General features: G+C 40.3%; 1 protein-coding gene across 1 annotated transcript in view; it reads right to left on the minus strand.

Moving 5' to 3' along the window:
- Positions 1–16,960, minus strand: part of Unc13c (unc-13 homolog C) — a 447,691-nt gene that overhangs the window by 163,357 nt on the left and 267,374 nt on the right. The window contains exon 16 of the mRNA XM_076576687.1: positions 14,168–14,296. Coding sequence (XP_076432802.1) covers positions 14,168–14,296 — 129 coding nt within the window. The remainder of the gene's footprint in view (positions 1–14,167; positions 14,297–16,960) is intronic.

Genomic DNA, 16,960 nt, shown 5'->3' on the forward strand with positions numbered 1-16,960 from the left:
CCCCGAGCTTTGTTGATACAGCATTGAGATTTCCCTATGAAAAGAAAGCCAAGAATCCAGGATCCAGCTGGGTCTCATGGAGTAGTACGCTGCTCTGTTCTAACAGGGACAGTAGAGTCTTACATCCACTAGATGGTCAGATGTATTTTAAGCACCCAGGCCAGAGACATCTAAATATATTATAAAACTGAACAGACATTTCTCAGAAAAACAAGAAAGATGCTCTCTATGGCTTTCCTGTCAGGATATTTGAGAACACATAGGCCTGTTGCTATAACAAAATACCCAGCGCTTAGACATTATTTAGGAGAAAAGAGCTTCTCCTTCCCTCGCTGTGTCAGATTCCTCTCTTCTAGCCAACCCTGATTTTCTCAATTATAACCAACATTCTGAGTCAAACGCTTATGAAGTTATTTAATAGATACCATTCCGTCATTGAACTGGCTATATGTCAAATACGTATCTCAACAAAACCCACAGTCAGGCCCAGTGAAATGACTCAACAGGTAAAGAAAGGCATGTGCTGCAAAGCCTGACAGCTTGAATTCAGTCCTAGGGACCCACAAGGTGGAAGGAGAGAATTGATTCCTACAAGTTGTCCCCTGAGCTTCATATATGCACTGTGGTGTGCACACAGCTCCACCTCCTACAGATAAACAAGTATGTTAAAGGAATACTATGCTTAATTCAATGCACAAGGTATAGGGTATATATATGCAATTCTGTGCAACAGTGCGCATTTTTATGACATAAAGAAATAAAATGCTTTTGGACAAAGATGCCTTTTCATCCTGGGGATTTGAAATAGGGCTAGAAGAGTAAATCTCAGGGGAAATACAAAGCAGGATTAAGATCCACCTTGGTAAAGTCACGAGGGATATCTTGGGGAGGTAGACGTCAGCACGCTAAGCTGCTGGCCTCTTTGTGACATTCTGCAGTGGCATGGAAGAGAATCCGTTATCCACAGGGTGGAAAGGCAGCCTCAGAACAGCACATGCAGCCCCAGCAGCTAATTCTGAACAGCAGCATAATTACAACAAGCCAGATGCTTTTAAAATCAAATTAAAGCCCTTTGTATCTGGGAAAAAGATGCTTAATCTTAAAGGGAGTCATTAATAAAATAGGACTGGAATGACCCACATGGGTAGGACTGAAAATTGTGTGCATTGGAACAATGACATAATACTAAGTCCCCCATCATACTATACAGCTAAAACACAAAACAAAACAAAACAAGATACGTAGTTCCAAGTATCTCCGAGACAGGCAATTGTATCTCTTCCAAAACTCAGGATATTCTTCTACCAGTGATAAAAATGAGTGGTACAAGTCCCCAGGAAAAACACAGTGTAAGCAGGGAATTCTCAAGGACATTTCCATTGTCTTCCCAACATGGATTATTTCTGGGGTCGGGATTTTCCCTGGGATTGGCTAACGGGAAGCCTAGGTAGGGAGTTTATCATATGAAGACTAACTAGAAAGACGTGGGTGCTTTGGTCACAAAGTTCAAATCTCCTAGGAGTCACGGCTGATGTGGGAAATCACAAGTTAACATCGTCACTGATCTAGCTGAGATTCCTATGGAATGCACAGGATATCTTGCAAATGTAAGATAAATAGTGTGGGTAAATAAAAAGGAAGATTTTAAAGTGGTAGTGATAGACTCATAAGACTTATTTCCAAATTCATTGGGATGCATGTGGGGTGTGTGTGTGTGTGTGTGTGTATCTATATGTGTGCTTGTAAATTTCTATATTTCAACTGTACCTGAAAAGGTTAATCCTAGATTTTATTTTATTTCAGTTTTTATTTTACTTTATTTTATATTTTGAGACAGTGTTTCTCTGTGTAACCCTGGATATCCTGGAAACCACTCTGTAAAACAGGCTGGCTTCAAACCCACAAAGATCTGCTGCCTTCTGCTTCCTGAGTACTGGGATTAAAGGTGTGGGCCACCACTGCTGGCTAATCTTAGATTATATATATATGTGTGTGTGTGTGTGTGTGTGTGTGTGTATACATATACACATATATATATATATACATACACATATATATATATACACACACACACACACATATATATATGTAGCACGAATTGTTAGAAGGTAGTATTAATAAAAAAAAAACCTGGGAGTCAGGTATTGGGATGAACACTGAAATATCAGAGAAACAGAACAAGCCACAGCTTACCTCACCTTGCCAATTCCTTAGCTGATCTTGTTTCCTCAAACTGGAAGCCTCTGATTCCTCATCTGAATGGATCTCAGCTGAACTGCTAAAAGCCTAAAAGCTAACAAACTTAGTTCCTGGTCCTTTTGCCTTATATGCCTTTCTGCTTCCTGCCATCATTTCCTGGGATTAAAGGAATGTGTCACCATGCCTGGCTGTTTCCAGTGTGGATTTGAACTCACAGAGATCCGGATAGATCTCTGCCTCCGGAATGCTAGGATTAAAGGTGTGTGTGCCACCATTTTCTGGCCTCTATGTCTATCTAGTGGCTGTTCTGTTCTCTGACCCCAGATAAGTTTATTAGGGGGCACAATATATTGGGGGACAAAATATCCGCCCCCAAAATCTTGTATGCATACAAGATACAAAGTAAATGTGATGCTTTCTAGGAGAACAAAGGTGACTCATGGGAATGGGTAAGGGAAGAGAAGGGCAGGGTATAGGGAAGATGCCCAATGTACATTACAGGTATATGTAAATTAAGTAAGTAATTCTAGTGGCTGGAGAGATGGCTCAGGGGTTAAGAGGATGTGAAGATCTGAGTCAAGTTCCCAGCACTCACATCAGGTAGCTCCTGGGGCTCTGATACCCTCTTCTGGCCTCTACAGGCACTGCACTCAAATATGCACATATACATCAATAATAATATATACTAAAGTCACTGAAGAGGAGAAGTCTCTCCCAACACAGAGTCATGGATTGTAGCAGAGAAACAGATTTCCTCCCAGGTACCATGGAATGGAAGACACTTCTAAGTGGTACAATGAGCAAGAATTATGAAGAGGAAGCATGATCCAGAGTGAAGGACCTCAGAGAGGAAGTCAGAAAGAGATTGGGGGCATTCTATAGCCATGTTCTGCACTTCTTCAGATCTGAGATAGGCTGTTGGTTCTCTGGAAAGGGCCTTTTCTGGAGAGTGAAGTTGAGGAAATTCAAAAGGATGGTAAGTAGAGTCCTTGCAATCCAATTTGTATTACTTCCCTGGGCACAGTGCGAGGGTCACTATCAGTGTGTGTCACGCAGGAGTCTGCACAGTGGTTACACCCCCACTGAATTGTACTGATGTCCAGCGGCACTAGCTCTAGCATTCGACAACTAGACTCATTCATGGTTTCCTGCTCCACGTAACTATCTGCCAGTGGGAAGCTAATCACTAGTTAAGTGTGCTATTAGCATTTTCTAGACATCCATTATATTGATGGAGGCCTGTGAAGCTACTTAATGAGCACATAGAGTAAATATAATCAGGCATGTATCTCTTTCTTGGTGGATGGGCATGAAACAAATGTAGAACCACATTTTCCACCAAAGTTTTAAGTGTTTGCTTTAGATTCATATGGGCTTGGTCCCATGTGAAGAATTATTAAATTGAAATCTTATTGTCCCTCACTGAAAGCATGAACTGCCATCAGCTCAATCAAATTACAAAAGCCCCTGACACTTGATACTGAATTGAATTTGAAATTGTATAGAATGTCACTAAACCCCACAGACTCCCTATGTCCAGGAAAAAAAAAAAAAAAAGAACACTGACTGAATTGCTAGATTACAAGGCCAGAGGGCTCTCAGTATCTCAGTGCAATTACTTACAAATAAATATGACTTTATATTAAACATTGAACTATTTTCATGCAATTCAATTTTTTTTTTCATTTTGGGTAATTTTTTTCTAGCGAAGGCTTGGGTAGTCACCTAATTCACTCAAGTCTGTTACATGACTAACAGATAATGTGCCACTTCTGGAGTCTTTAACAACAAAGATACCTGTGTTTATTTTCTTCCACTGGGTCCCATTTTTTTTTTATTTCCTATTGTATCAGTTAAGCAAAAGGCTCTTTTTCTCACTGATAACAAAGGTCCGGCTGGCATTTCTAGTTAGCATTAAGAGATAAAGCATCTGTGTCAAATGGACATAATTTCAGCCCAAATGGAAAAAAAAACATTAATTTTAACTTGCTTCAACACAAATATATGATTGTTTTTGGATTTTTAAATATCCTCAAAATAGCTTATTTTCATCTTCTGTTCCATAAATACCCATAGTTGCCAAGGATCCTCAAACATCTCAGAGTTGAGATGTTTATCTTCTGCATACATTAGCGTGCCCTAACACACACCACAGAGCTCTGACATAGTTTTGTAAATCAATTATTCGAGAAAGAACAAATTATCTAAATCGGGTTCTATTAGAACCCGTAATGGAATAAGATCACCTGACTAGCCTGCGAGCTGCATTCCATGCTCCCAATCTTGCCCCTCCAATTAAATCTTTCCTCCTGTTGGCTCCATCTTTATAAACGTGAATCTGGTCACGCGAAGCTCCCATTTGAAATTCCTAGAGGCTCCACTGTTCTTTCAGGACAGATCCAAACTACTTAACTCGGCCTCCTACACGTCTGCTTCGCTTCTTGGCCTTATCTGTCAGGAGAAGGGACCCCAGATGTTGCAGTCCTCACAGAAATCACTGCTCTTGTTACTTGTGTCAAATGAAATGTGACACCTTTGTTCCTGCTGGGGCTCATGGTCATTTCAGCTTTGAGATTGGTAACAGCTGCCCAGATGTGCTTCCTGGGTGCATCAGACCCTCTCACGAGTCGGAGGCGGTGCATTTATTTCTAACACTTTGTCTGGACCTCAGCCATCAGCCATTCACAATATATCCTTCTTATGTAATTACACGTTGTATGTCTTCTTGGAAAGCACTAGGAAGCCTTCTGACACAGCATTTGGGACTCTCTGAGCGCCCATGCATCTCATCTCTTCTCTCCCAGGACGCTTTCCATCTGTTCCTATAGTTGCCCCCTTTACTTCTCTCTGAGTCACGCAGTACTCATGATTTTCAAACAATGATGGACTCTCCTCCGGGGCTTGTTGAGCCGATGGGTGGGTCCTACCCTCCAAACCTTCTGCTTCAGGAGCTTCTGGGTGGGGCTTGAGGATGTGCTTTGCTAAACAATCTCCAGGAGCTGCTGAGGCAGTGGACCCCTGACTCCACTTTGCAAACAATGCAATAGGAAATGAACTTGGAAGGTGAGTGAATTGATTGCTCTGACCCAAAGAGTGTCTAGCCTAATGCTCACATGGAACAGGAAGAACCCCAGGGACTAACTGCACAGATAGGCACATTTGTGGGATACATAAAGAGGGTGGTGATGTAGGCGCACATATACAACCGTAGCTTAATGTTGACTAATGTATCTCCTTTCATGTTGCCATCTACCCCTAGCACCTTGCCTTCCCTTGGTCAAATGTCAGGATTTGAGTGAATTATGAGAAAAGTCTAGTATGCTAATTGAATATAAAACCTCTTAATGCTTACTTTTTACTTGAAAACTAAGGCATCTTGGGACCCACTACCATTGCTACAGCTAAGACTGCACAGTTTTTGGGAAAAGTCAATACAGGAATAACAATATTCTTTTGAAAAAGCCAACACAATTCCTGTAAGAAATATACTTCTAAGAGCAAGGGGGATGTGCATGGGCACTGAGATAGTCCACCGGAGAATCATTCGCACAGATTTCTTCCTGGCTTTTTCAGTGATTAGTGTCTCAACTGATTGTCTCCTAAAACTTTTACACTTGCCAATTAGTTTATTTGCCTGAGGTTTTGTTTTTTCCACCCACAAATGAATTAAGTGAGAACTTTTAATCTCTGTCCTACCATTTAAAATTTATCAGTATACAAAAAGTATGTAGGGTTTTATACTTCTAAAACAATGGTGGGCTCTTTCCTTCTTAAAAAGGATTTCAGGGGTAAGGTTAGAATTGAGAAAGCCACTTTATTCTTAATGCTGAGCTTTACAACTATTTTCAAGTTTAATATTTCATGAAGCCAATTTGCAGAAAGGCCTTCAGGATGGTGGAAGAAAACAAGAAAATCTTTCCACTGTTCTCTAGGCTATATTTTAGGATGGATGGAAGGCAAGGCAGAAATGTTATTTGTTGATTTAATTCTCTTCTATAATTCATGCTTTTGTTTCCAAACTTTCAATGAAACATTATGTTAAGGCAATGTCTTCATCACACTCCATACCAGAATAACTTCTCTGTGAGTCAGACATTTGAGCGTTAAGAAGGTCTACAAGCATACATTACAGACAGAAAAATGTGACCAGCTTTTCAAAGTAATCTTACTTACAGTGGGAATGGCAATTCTCACCATGATATAAATTTGAAATAAGCTATATGTTTATACAGCTGATGGCATAAAATAATAAAAATCTGATGATATAATTTAAAGAAATTCTAATTATAGCTCTTATCAGAACAAAGATTCAATTTCTTTACTATAGAGTAAAATCCTACTGATAAAAAATGTCATAAACTTTGATCAAGTGTTGGAGTTTTTATATATGAAACATGTTTAAATATCAATAATAAGATAAATATATAAAAACCCATCAAATATTTTGCATTTTCCACATCTATCAAATTGAGAAAAATCAAAACAACCACTATGTTATGTGCTAATGTTAGTGTTCATTAGAATTCATTCATACATTGGAGCTAAAATCCAATGAGAAAGCATTAAGAATTAGAGCCTTCAGGGCAGTAATCAAGCTTAGTAGCTATTGCCCTCATAAATGAGACAGTGTTCTTATGAAGGGAGCAGGTACAGCTCTGGTCTGCCAAGAGAGGCATGGCAAGAAGGTGAAGCCTGTGGAGGAGAGAGCTAGTCTCACTGGACACCGAACCTGCTAGAGTCACAATCTGGGCCTTTTTGGCCTCCAGAATGATAGGAAATAAAACTGTAAAACTGTTTGGCTTATTAATCATGCAATCTATTTTTTAGAGCAGCCAGATGGCCTGAGACAAGAGCTTTGGTGGAACTCTATATGGCCACTCTGTAGATGAAAGACCCTGCTATAGATTACTGCAGTGCCTAGAATACTTGAAAACCTCCTTGGAGGGTAATTTGCTGATACCTTTTAAAACTATAAAACCTGTTTCCCATCAATCAACTACATCTCTTAGACTTCTAAGAGAAACATTTTCTTTTATAAGTTACAAAAATATATATACATGATCTTCCCAGCATCGTTTTAAATACTGTTACATAATTTGAATAATTGGAATTTCCATCAACAGGGACAAGTTAAATAAACTGTGAAGTGTCCTTTCAGTGTCATGCTATGAAGATATAAAATATAAGAATATATTTGTGCATTAATTATGAGACCACCTCAAAGTCATAGAAAATGAAATAAGGCTCAGTACAATGTTTCATAGTATGCCACCAATTGCATAAACTACGACAATGTATGTACAAATATGTCTATTTAAATGTAATCTTTCTGAAAGGATGCACAGGAAGAGATAAATATGGTCACAATCTCCAAATTCTACTTTTATTTTAAATTATGTATGTTTGTGTATATGTGCATGTGTGAATGCAGTGTCTGCAGAGGCCAGAAGAGGCCCTCAGATCCCCTGGAGTGGACTTACAGATGGCTTGGAGCCTCCCTATGTGACTACTGGGAATTGAACTCTCATCCTCTGCAAGAGCAGTAAGTGCTCTTAAGCCTTTAGCCACCTCTCTAGCCCCGACTGTGATAATTTTATGTAAAACTATGGGTTGTTCATCCTGCTTTCCTTGAGTGAGGGCAGAAGTGGAGATTCCCCTGTGCAGGAGGGTGGTGGCTTGGCTTGTGCGACTTTGCTGCTGTGACCAGTTATGAAAGGGACCTGTGCCAGAAGCGAAGCCACTGGAGAGGAGAGGGCAGCAAGGCACATTTGCAGAAGTGGCGATCTCGATAGAGCTCTGGTGCCAAGCTTAATTACAGAACACATTTCAGTGCTTCCAAATACCTGAAAGATTCACTGTGAGCAGATGGGGAGTAACAGCCTTCACATTTCAGAGGGAGCCAGGTGGGCCCAGAAAACTGGATTGTGTGTGTTGTAAATGTCGCCCCTGTAGAACTATGAGGTGCCATAAGGAAAGTACTGAACCAAAGTTTCCCTTTTGATGCCTGTTACTGTCAAGATCCATCCCTAATTTTAATTCAAGAACAAGGCAGGTGTTGTTGGAATGAATCACAGGGTGACCTCCTGGGCATCTGTGAGCAAGGCGACTCATAAACACTACCTCATTTAGCTCTCACAGCAAATTTGGTAGCAAGTAGAATTAATATTATCCCCTCTTCATATACAAAGAAATCAAAGCTTAGAGGGATTTGCCCAAGACTCAGTTGCTTCCTAATGATGGGAACTTCACTTTGAGTTCAAACAGGTCTCCTCTCAAAGCTTCAGCGCTTCCTAAGCTGTAGCAGGAATCTTAAAAGTTCTTATTGATAAAATCAAACCAGAGGCGAGTTATTGGGGTCCATGCTGGTAGATCAGAGAGATAGAACAAGCCACAGCTATCTCACCTTGCCAGTTCCTCAGCTGGTCCTGTTTCCTCAGACTGGAAGCTTCTGTGTCCTCATCCCAATGGCTCTCAGCTGAACTGCTGCTTAAAAGCCTGAATGCTTATCCAGCCAAATCTTAACCAGCCAAAAGCTTCTAGTTTCTGATCCTCACGCCTTATATACCTTTTTGCTTTCTACCACCACTCCCTGGGATTAAAGGCTGGCTTTCTGGGATTAAAGGTGTGTGTCACCATGCTTGGCTATTTCCAATGTGGCCTTGAACTCACAGAGATCCAGAGGGATTTCTGTCTCTGGAATGCTAGGATTAAAGGCGTGTGCTATCACTGCCTAACTAGTGGCTTGTCTGTTCTCTGACCCCAGGTAAGTTTATTAAGGTACACAATATTTTGGGGAACACAATACCCCCACATCTCCTCTCTTTTTGTCTAAAATTAAAAAAGCTTATAACTAATACAAGAAAAACTATCCAATAAGCATATATAATATATACAGCCAAAAATTACATTAATGATGTCTAGTCCATTAACATTTAACAGATTCAGATAAAAACTCCATTATATATATTAACAATGTCCAGTCCAGTAACATCTGATAAACTCAGACCAAAAATATTTTCATTACTTATCTTATTTAAAACAAGTAGTTCCTTTTTAAAAGTAGATTCCATAATCCCCCTTTTTATCTTATCATATCCATATTCTCTTTTTTCTTTTCATAATACATTCAGTAGTCTACCTTTTGTCATTTTTATATCTTCCCCTTTTTCTTCAGTGTAGATTCAATGATCTACCTATTTATCCTATTATTTCTTTATCTTTTTTCTCAGAGTAGATTCAATGATCTATCTCATATCTTCCTCTTTTTCTTTTTGCTTTCTTGGGGTGAAGATATCTTTAAGGAATCTTGAAAAGAAAATTTTGGGGTTAATCATCAAGTCCTGTATCGTTTGTCCAGTCTCTGCATAATAGGAAAGTTCAGGGCTTGTTTCAAGTCCTTGTTCAAGTAGTCTGTCAGGCTGGATCATCTCAGCTAGCCATCTCAAAATTGTCCTAAGCAGTTTGTAGTCCAAAGCACATCTTTCAGCTTAATGGCTTTACCATAGTCCTTTTGAAGATTTCAAAGTTGCTGTTAGGTGTGGTCATGGTTCCATGCACACTTTTTTTTTTTTTTTTGCCTCCTCTGTGGTTTGGAGCAATCATATTCTGATAAATGTCTGTCTCTCGGAACCATGAACATTCTTCCCTAGAACAGAAAATCTTCACAGCAATTTCTCCCCACCATTTGTCTTGCCAAACTTTTCCAAACTGACCTTTGCCGATGCTTTCTTGTAACATGATGGTCCTGGCAATTCTTCTCTGAACCAGCAGCAGTAAACCCTTCGTCCCAGGTAGCAGCATCACCGCAGTCACCAACACGATGAGAAGGAGCTGGCAACGTGGAGCAGTAGCCACTGCTTCCATGGTCCTACCACTGTTTGTGGTTCAGTCCGGGCCAAAGCTTCTCCCAAACCTCCTAGGCCGGCCTCAAACTCGGGATCCTCCTGCCTCTGCCTCCTTCAGCAAATCCAACCGGCGTGCACCACCACAACCGGCTAAGTGTAGCTTGGGCCTGAGCTGGAGCTCACAAGGCCACAGGCAAACAGCTTTTTCATGAATTCGTAACACGAACGTTGGGCGCCAGATGTTGCATGAATCTTAAAAGTTCTTATTAATAAAATCAAACCCGAGGCCAGTTATTGGGGTCCATGCTGGTAGATCAGAGAGACAGAACAAGCCACAGCTATCTCACCTCACCAGTTCCTCAGCTGGTCCTGTTTCCTCAGACTGGAAGCCTCTGAGTCCTCATCCAGAATGAATCTCGGCTGAACTGTGTTGCTCCATAGCCTGAAAGCTTAACCAGGCCAAATGCTTAACCAGCCAAATGCCTAACCAGCCAAATGCTTAACCAGCCAAAAGCTTCTAGTTTCTGATCCTCACGCCTTATATACCTTTTTGCTTTCTACCACCACTCCCTGGGATTAAAGGCTGGCTTTCTGGGATTAAAGGTGTGTGTCACCATGCTTGGCTATTTCCAATGTGGCCTTGAACTCACAGAGATCCAGAGGGATTTCTGTCTCTGGAATGCTAGGATTAAAGGCGTGTGCTATCACTGCCTAACTAGTGGCTTGTCTGTTCTCTGACCCCAGGTAAGTTTATTAAGGTACACAATATTTTGGGGAACACAATACCCCCACACTAAGCTACCTCTAGTGCTAGACAAATAAGGGACCAGGTTCTGTGTGGGGCAAGGCAGGATAACCTGCTCCCATCTAGGTCTCATGGGAGCTGCCTGCAAAATGAAAGAAATGTTCAAGATTCTACTTCCTAGCCTACATCCAATGTCCATTTTTCAACCAGTTGGTATCCTTCAGGAATTCTGTAGACTGGTTGGGTGTTTGCCATTCTGCCCCGAGTCACTCTGTACAGCTGGAGGAAAGGGCAAAAAAGACTGGGCAGGGGGCTGTGACATTCAAAATCCTTGGTGGCAAAGGACTGTGACAAAAACTTCAAAGGGGGACAGCTGGTAAGATAGGAGAGAGTAAGCAGATGGTGACTGGCCACTTAGAATAGACAGTGTTTTAAGAAGTGTGCAGTGGTCAAGGGTACCAAAGGCTTTGGGGGGAACCTAAGTGAGGTTAGAGGACTGAGTAGTGGCTTAGGGAAAGTCTATGTGACTGGTAACATAAGAAAGACAGTTTTAGTAGGTTGTGAGTAACTTGAGTCCAATCACAGGGCTCAACTTGATGGATAGGACCTACCAAGCTGTGACATTTTAAAAAGATTCGCTTACATGTATGTGTGTTCATCATGTGAGTGCAGTGTTCAAGGAGGCTGGAGGAAGGCACTGGGTCCCACGGAACTGGAATTACAGAGGGTTGTGAATGACTAGGTTCTGCAAGAGGAACAGTGCTCTCCGGCACTGAGCCATCTCTCCAGCCTCCACACTGCAGTCTCAAATGAGGACAGTCCAGTGCTTAGTCATTTTCTGTGTTCAATCCCAGTCTTCCTACAGATATGCGTCCAGCAGTAGCAGTTGTAGTAAATTAACTTTCCCCATATCCCAGGGTCCAGTGGCTCTTCCTTTTATGTATTTAACATTACGTCATGTGTTTCCTTCTCTGGAATCCGACTCTCTTTTAGTTATTGGTGTAATTATGGCTTCACTGTCTATCCCTCCACTAGACTGTAAGTCCATGATGATGGTGACTGTGTCTTTCTTATTTATTTCTCTTTCCCTTATTTTTACAGTGTCTGGTACATAACAAAAGCCAAAGAGTTAATTATTTCATATCTGTGAATTTGCTAATGGCTTTAAACACCTTTCTCTACATAGAATGAAACCTCAGAAGCAATTTTCCTATGTAATCTGGATTGCTTTTCCTTGGCCATTTTTACCATCCCTCTGCTTGAAAAAAATCAATCAAGCAAACAAAGTATCTAAAAGATAGTTTTTTTTTTTAAAGAAAGCAATATAGCAGGATGCAATTTTCAATAAGACATTTGAGGAACGGGAAGGAAACAGAAGAGAGCCATAGAGAGCCATGTAGAATACCTGAGAAAAACAAATGCAGCCTGGAAATCAGAGAAAGGGACCAACTCATTTCTTCCTGAGATTCTATTATCCTCTAGTTTTCCAAAAGATGTGTGCAGAGATTGGAGCAAGGGATACTGCAGTCTACCTGCCCTCTTCTGCTACCCACCAATTACAGTGTGGATAGACTCCACTTACTGGTCACAGCCATATTTGTGTCCTACATATTTGTCTGTCCTACATATTTGGTAGGACATTTGATAATTTGTTACTTGTTTACCTTAGGCTTTCTCTTTAACACTGTTCTGAATGGGAGTGGGGAGGTCTTTAGAAGCAATCTGCCACTAAACCTAAGGCTTTTCTAAGAAAGTGTGTCTAGCATTGACTCTCCATTTATCCATGTAACATCATCATGTCCTTCATATCACTATTGCTGCTCATAAATTAAAAAGACTCTTTATTTTAAAGATATCTATATCTATATATAATATTTATTCCCATAAATCAATTCAAGTTAATTAAGGCAACAGTATCTGTAGTTACTGGAAGGTTTTAAATGGTAAATTTTAGAATAAAATATATCACACTTAACCACGCAGGACTCCTTCAGTTGGCTCTGAGCTCCTAATCACATGTTTCAAATTTCACATTTGCATTTTAACTTAGGTCTGTTTTAACAAAAATACCATATTAAGAGTCTTTTGTTGGCTTCTACGCTGTATGTCTACGCTGTATGTTTTTAAACATTTGCCATTACTGATACTTTTGTACTGATTTCTGACTTTCTAAGCACTTGGCAGCATGTCTTGGTTTTATAATCCAACTCTGAAGCAGACAGGAAAGGCATTCTGTCTATTTTAGAGAGGAGAAAACCCCAACTGAGGCTCTGCTCCACCAATGGCAATGTGTAAGCATCAGAACACATATTGAAATCAGTCTTTGGATTTTAACTTGTGTGCATTTACAAATAAGACTCAGAACTGCAGCTCCTGCCATTAACAGAGCGCCTGTTATGTGTGGCATGCTATACTGCACATGGATAATTCACTGATGGACAACCGCTGCAGAATTCCACCTTCTCTGGTGGTGGTTATAATCTGTGCCACCAAATTATTTATCTTGTGACCTTAATTGCTAAGTAAAGATTTGACAATACCACTGCTGTAATATCTACACTTTTAGCTCTGTAAAAGAATTACATAAAGGATCTTCTCATTTCTGGGAAGGAAAGAGGAGCCTAAGGCTTAGAGAGTAATACAGAAGAGGACACTTTTGACAGATACTTTTTTTTCCCCAAAAAAATACGATGTCACTGTTTGCACAATTGAATAATTTCCTGTCCTTCCTTTTCCTTACTTTAGGGGCACAAAGTCCCATGTAACCCCAATTAGCCTTGAACATACTATGCAGTTAAGAATGACTTTGAACTGTTGACCTTCCTGCCTCTACCCTCCAAATGTCTGGATTATAGGTTTGAGCCACTCTGCTAGTCTTATGCACTGTTGGGGATCAAACTCATGGCTTTGAGCATGGTAGGCAAGCAGCCCCAGCGACAGCATGTGAATTTTCAAAGGGAGTTTTGTTTCTTTTTCTCTAGATGTTTACTAAATGTAGTAGAAGAAAAACAAACAGAGAAGAGTGGAATACATTTCCACTTAATGCCATATTGGCCTAATGTCGGGTTTCCCTCAGAGGAATTGCTACCTATTCTGTGAACTGGAGCAAGACATTTAATTCTTCTAAATGCAATTATGCACCTGAAAAACAGGAACAATAATATCTGCCTTTGCCGCACAAAGCTATTGTGAAGACTGAATTAGCTCAAACACAGGGAAATGATGTTCAAATGTGAAGATGCGGGATGGGAATTCTCCAACCTGTGGTTAATGTGAAATTAAATGAGCATAACTCCCCATTTTCTGCTATTCTAAAAGTACTGAAACCAACATCAGAAACAGAATGGCAGTGATCATAAAGCCCCACATCTCCTCTTACCGGGTCTATCAGCTGAGAATAGAGTTCGTGGCAATTGTCGAAGATATACTTGTATGTAGAATCCAGGCAGGCCCGGACACAGTCCTTCACTACCGCGCTGGCCTTTGGTGGGCTCTGCAGCTCCAGAACCTGATAGACAAATCATTTTCTTAAACACAAGAGAATGCTACAAACCCATGAAACCATTTAAACTATATTCAAATACTATATAAGTCAATGTTTAAAAATCATGGCCTGAGAAATCTTTGAAGTAAGGCAGGTGAGATGGATAAGAGGGTGAGGGAGCTTGTTGCCTAGCCTGACGACCTGAGTTCAATCCCTGGAACCACAATGTGGAGTAAGACAAAAGACAACCAAGTCCTGCAAGTTCCCTTTTGACCTCCACACACGTGCCCACCTTGCCCCTCAATAATGAATGTAAAATCCTTTATAAAAGGTATGAGAATATATATACATATATATGTATATGTATTTATAGTGAATATATACTCACTTATATATAATACGACACACACACACACACACACACACACACACACACACACACACACACACGGACACTCATTTAGCTTTCTGAGATAGCAATCTCCTGAAAATGTTCATGGTTGCAAACATCCAAGCAGAAGCACTTCGCATGACCAGGAACAACATTTCTCAGCTCCATTTCATCCAGTGACAATTGCGAAGCCATCACACTGTGTGCCTGACAGCAGTAATCTATAATGAGCAAGCAGAGGGATGAACAAGAAAGTCCTTTCCTTCTAGGCCTAAATTCTAGAGGTAACGAATCAAACACAAGTTAGACACATTGCATGACAATGCATGGGGAGAAGAAAACAAAGCAATGGTGAGAAGCTGGGAGGGTTGATGCACCAGGAAGAGCAGAGAGAGAAAGAGTGATGAAGTCTGAAGGTAAGAGGGTGAAGGGGAATGGGAGAACCGCATGGAGAGTACTGTAAGAGCCTTCCGATCGATCAAGATGGACGAGGGTTTAACAGAACAGGAAAGCAGCTCTTCATCACCAGTCGGTCTTTATAGAAAATGCAAGTTCAGCAAAGATCTCAACACTACCTTACACCACCTGACCTCTTAGGGTCAAAGAAGAAACTGGCACAGAATGCGTACTTTAAGATTCTCCATAAAGCATCAATAATCAAGGCAGCATGGTGCTGGTAGACGTATAGTTTTTTTTTTAAGTATACCATTTAGAAACAATTGATCATTTATAATAGTACAAAGAAAAATATCAGTGGAGAAAGAAAATATTTTCAATAAATATATTTTAAGCTATCATGCCTAAAAATGCAAAGATTAACCCTGTCTCTTTTTAGTACTTTTAGGGGTTTGTTTTTATGAAAAATGAGAAATTTGGCGTCTACAATAAGATGCAACTTCACTCCCATTAGAAAATAAGATACAGACAAGCAGTTAGATAGGGAACACATAAGAGCTTCACTAAGAGCCCTAGAACAGATGGATACAGCATATGCTGTGGCTGGAGATTTTATGCAAGAGGGTAAAAACAAACATACATACAAATTATTTATGTTTCATTTGTAATCGATACAAACTGAGAACAGCCAAAATGTCCATCCTTTGGTGAATGAGTAAACAACCTGTGGTCTATCCATAACAAATAATCACTACTCAGTAATAGGAGAAGCAGACAGTTAATTCATGAAGAACATGGATGGATCACAAAGATACTACACTACACAGTGTATGATACCACTTGCATGGCCTTTTGGGAAGGGAAATCCTCTATGCAAGGAGTTGCAGTACCTGCCAGCAGTGGTGGAGAGGGATTGAATGCAAAGGGGTGGCACAGGAAATTTTCATGGGCTCATGGAGCTGCTCTGTGACATATTGCCATTGTTTCTATGCAACTACACATTTCTCAGATACTAGAACTACATATTGAAAAGGATGATTTTTTTTTACTCTCTATAATGAGAACAAAAGATAATCAGAAGACAATACCTTGGCACTAATCAAGAGCTCTCTAATTGGACTTACAACCCACTCAACAAGAGGGAGAGCATGCCTGGTATGGGAAACCTAGCTAATTATTCAGTGCTAATGAAGTCATGGTTATTGGACGAGAATCTACAACTGCTAATTTACTAAATTGGCATAATCCTTAACAATAATCTATAAACATTTGTTCTTACACTCACAGAAGAGTGTAGTCTTCACTCTTCATCAAGGAAATTTCTCTTTGCAACAGAAGAGACCATTGCAGAAAATGACAACCAATCAAAATGCAGATTGCAGAGCCCATTCCCATACATCTACAAAACACTCCCATACCTAAGGCTTAGGGAACACTTTGGAAGAATGGGTAGAATTATTGTAAGAGCCAGAGGACCAGGGAGTTTTCTGTGAGTTTGTATCTCTTAGTAATATCAGAAGGTACTCCTATAAAGTCTCACCATCATGACTGCCCAAACATGAACTGGATAGGGATGATATCAATGAACACACCAAACTAGAGGGAGAAAAGTCCACAAGGTCTCAACCCAGTATAAAGAACTATAGGCAAATGAGGAAAGGTGGGAACAGGAGACGTGGCTGCTCCTAGGGAACACATCAATTGGTTGTCCAGTGCCAAACCATTAGTCCTGAAAACATACATACTGGTAGTGTTATACAGACTGAACAGGTTATATTTAGGGACACACACACACACACACACACACACACACACACACACACACACACACAATCAATAACAAAAAAGAAAAATGTCATGAATTTGAAAGAGTGCAGTAAGGGAAGAGAAAGTATATGGGA

Source organism: Peromyscus maniculatus, chromosome 7 (assembly GCF_049852395.1).
Source record: "Peromyscus maniculatus bairdii isolate BWxNUB_F1_BW_parent chromosome 7, HU_Pman_BW_mat_3.1, whole genome shotgun sequence".
NCBI lineage: Eukaryota > Metazoa > Chordata > Mammalia > Rodentia > Cricetidae > Peromyscus > Peromyscus maniculatus.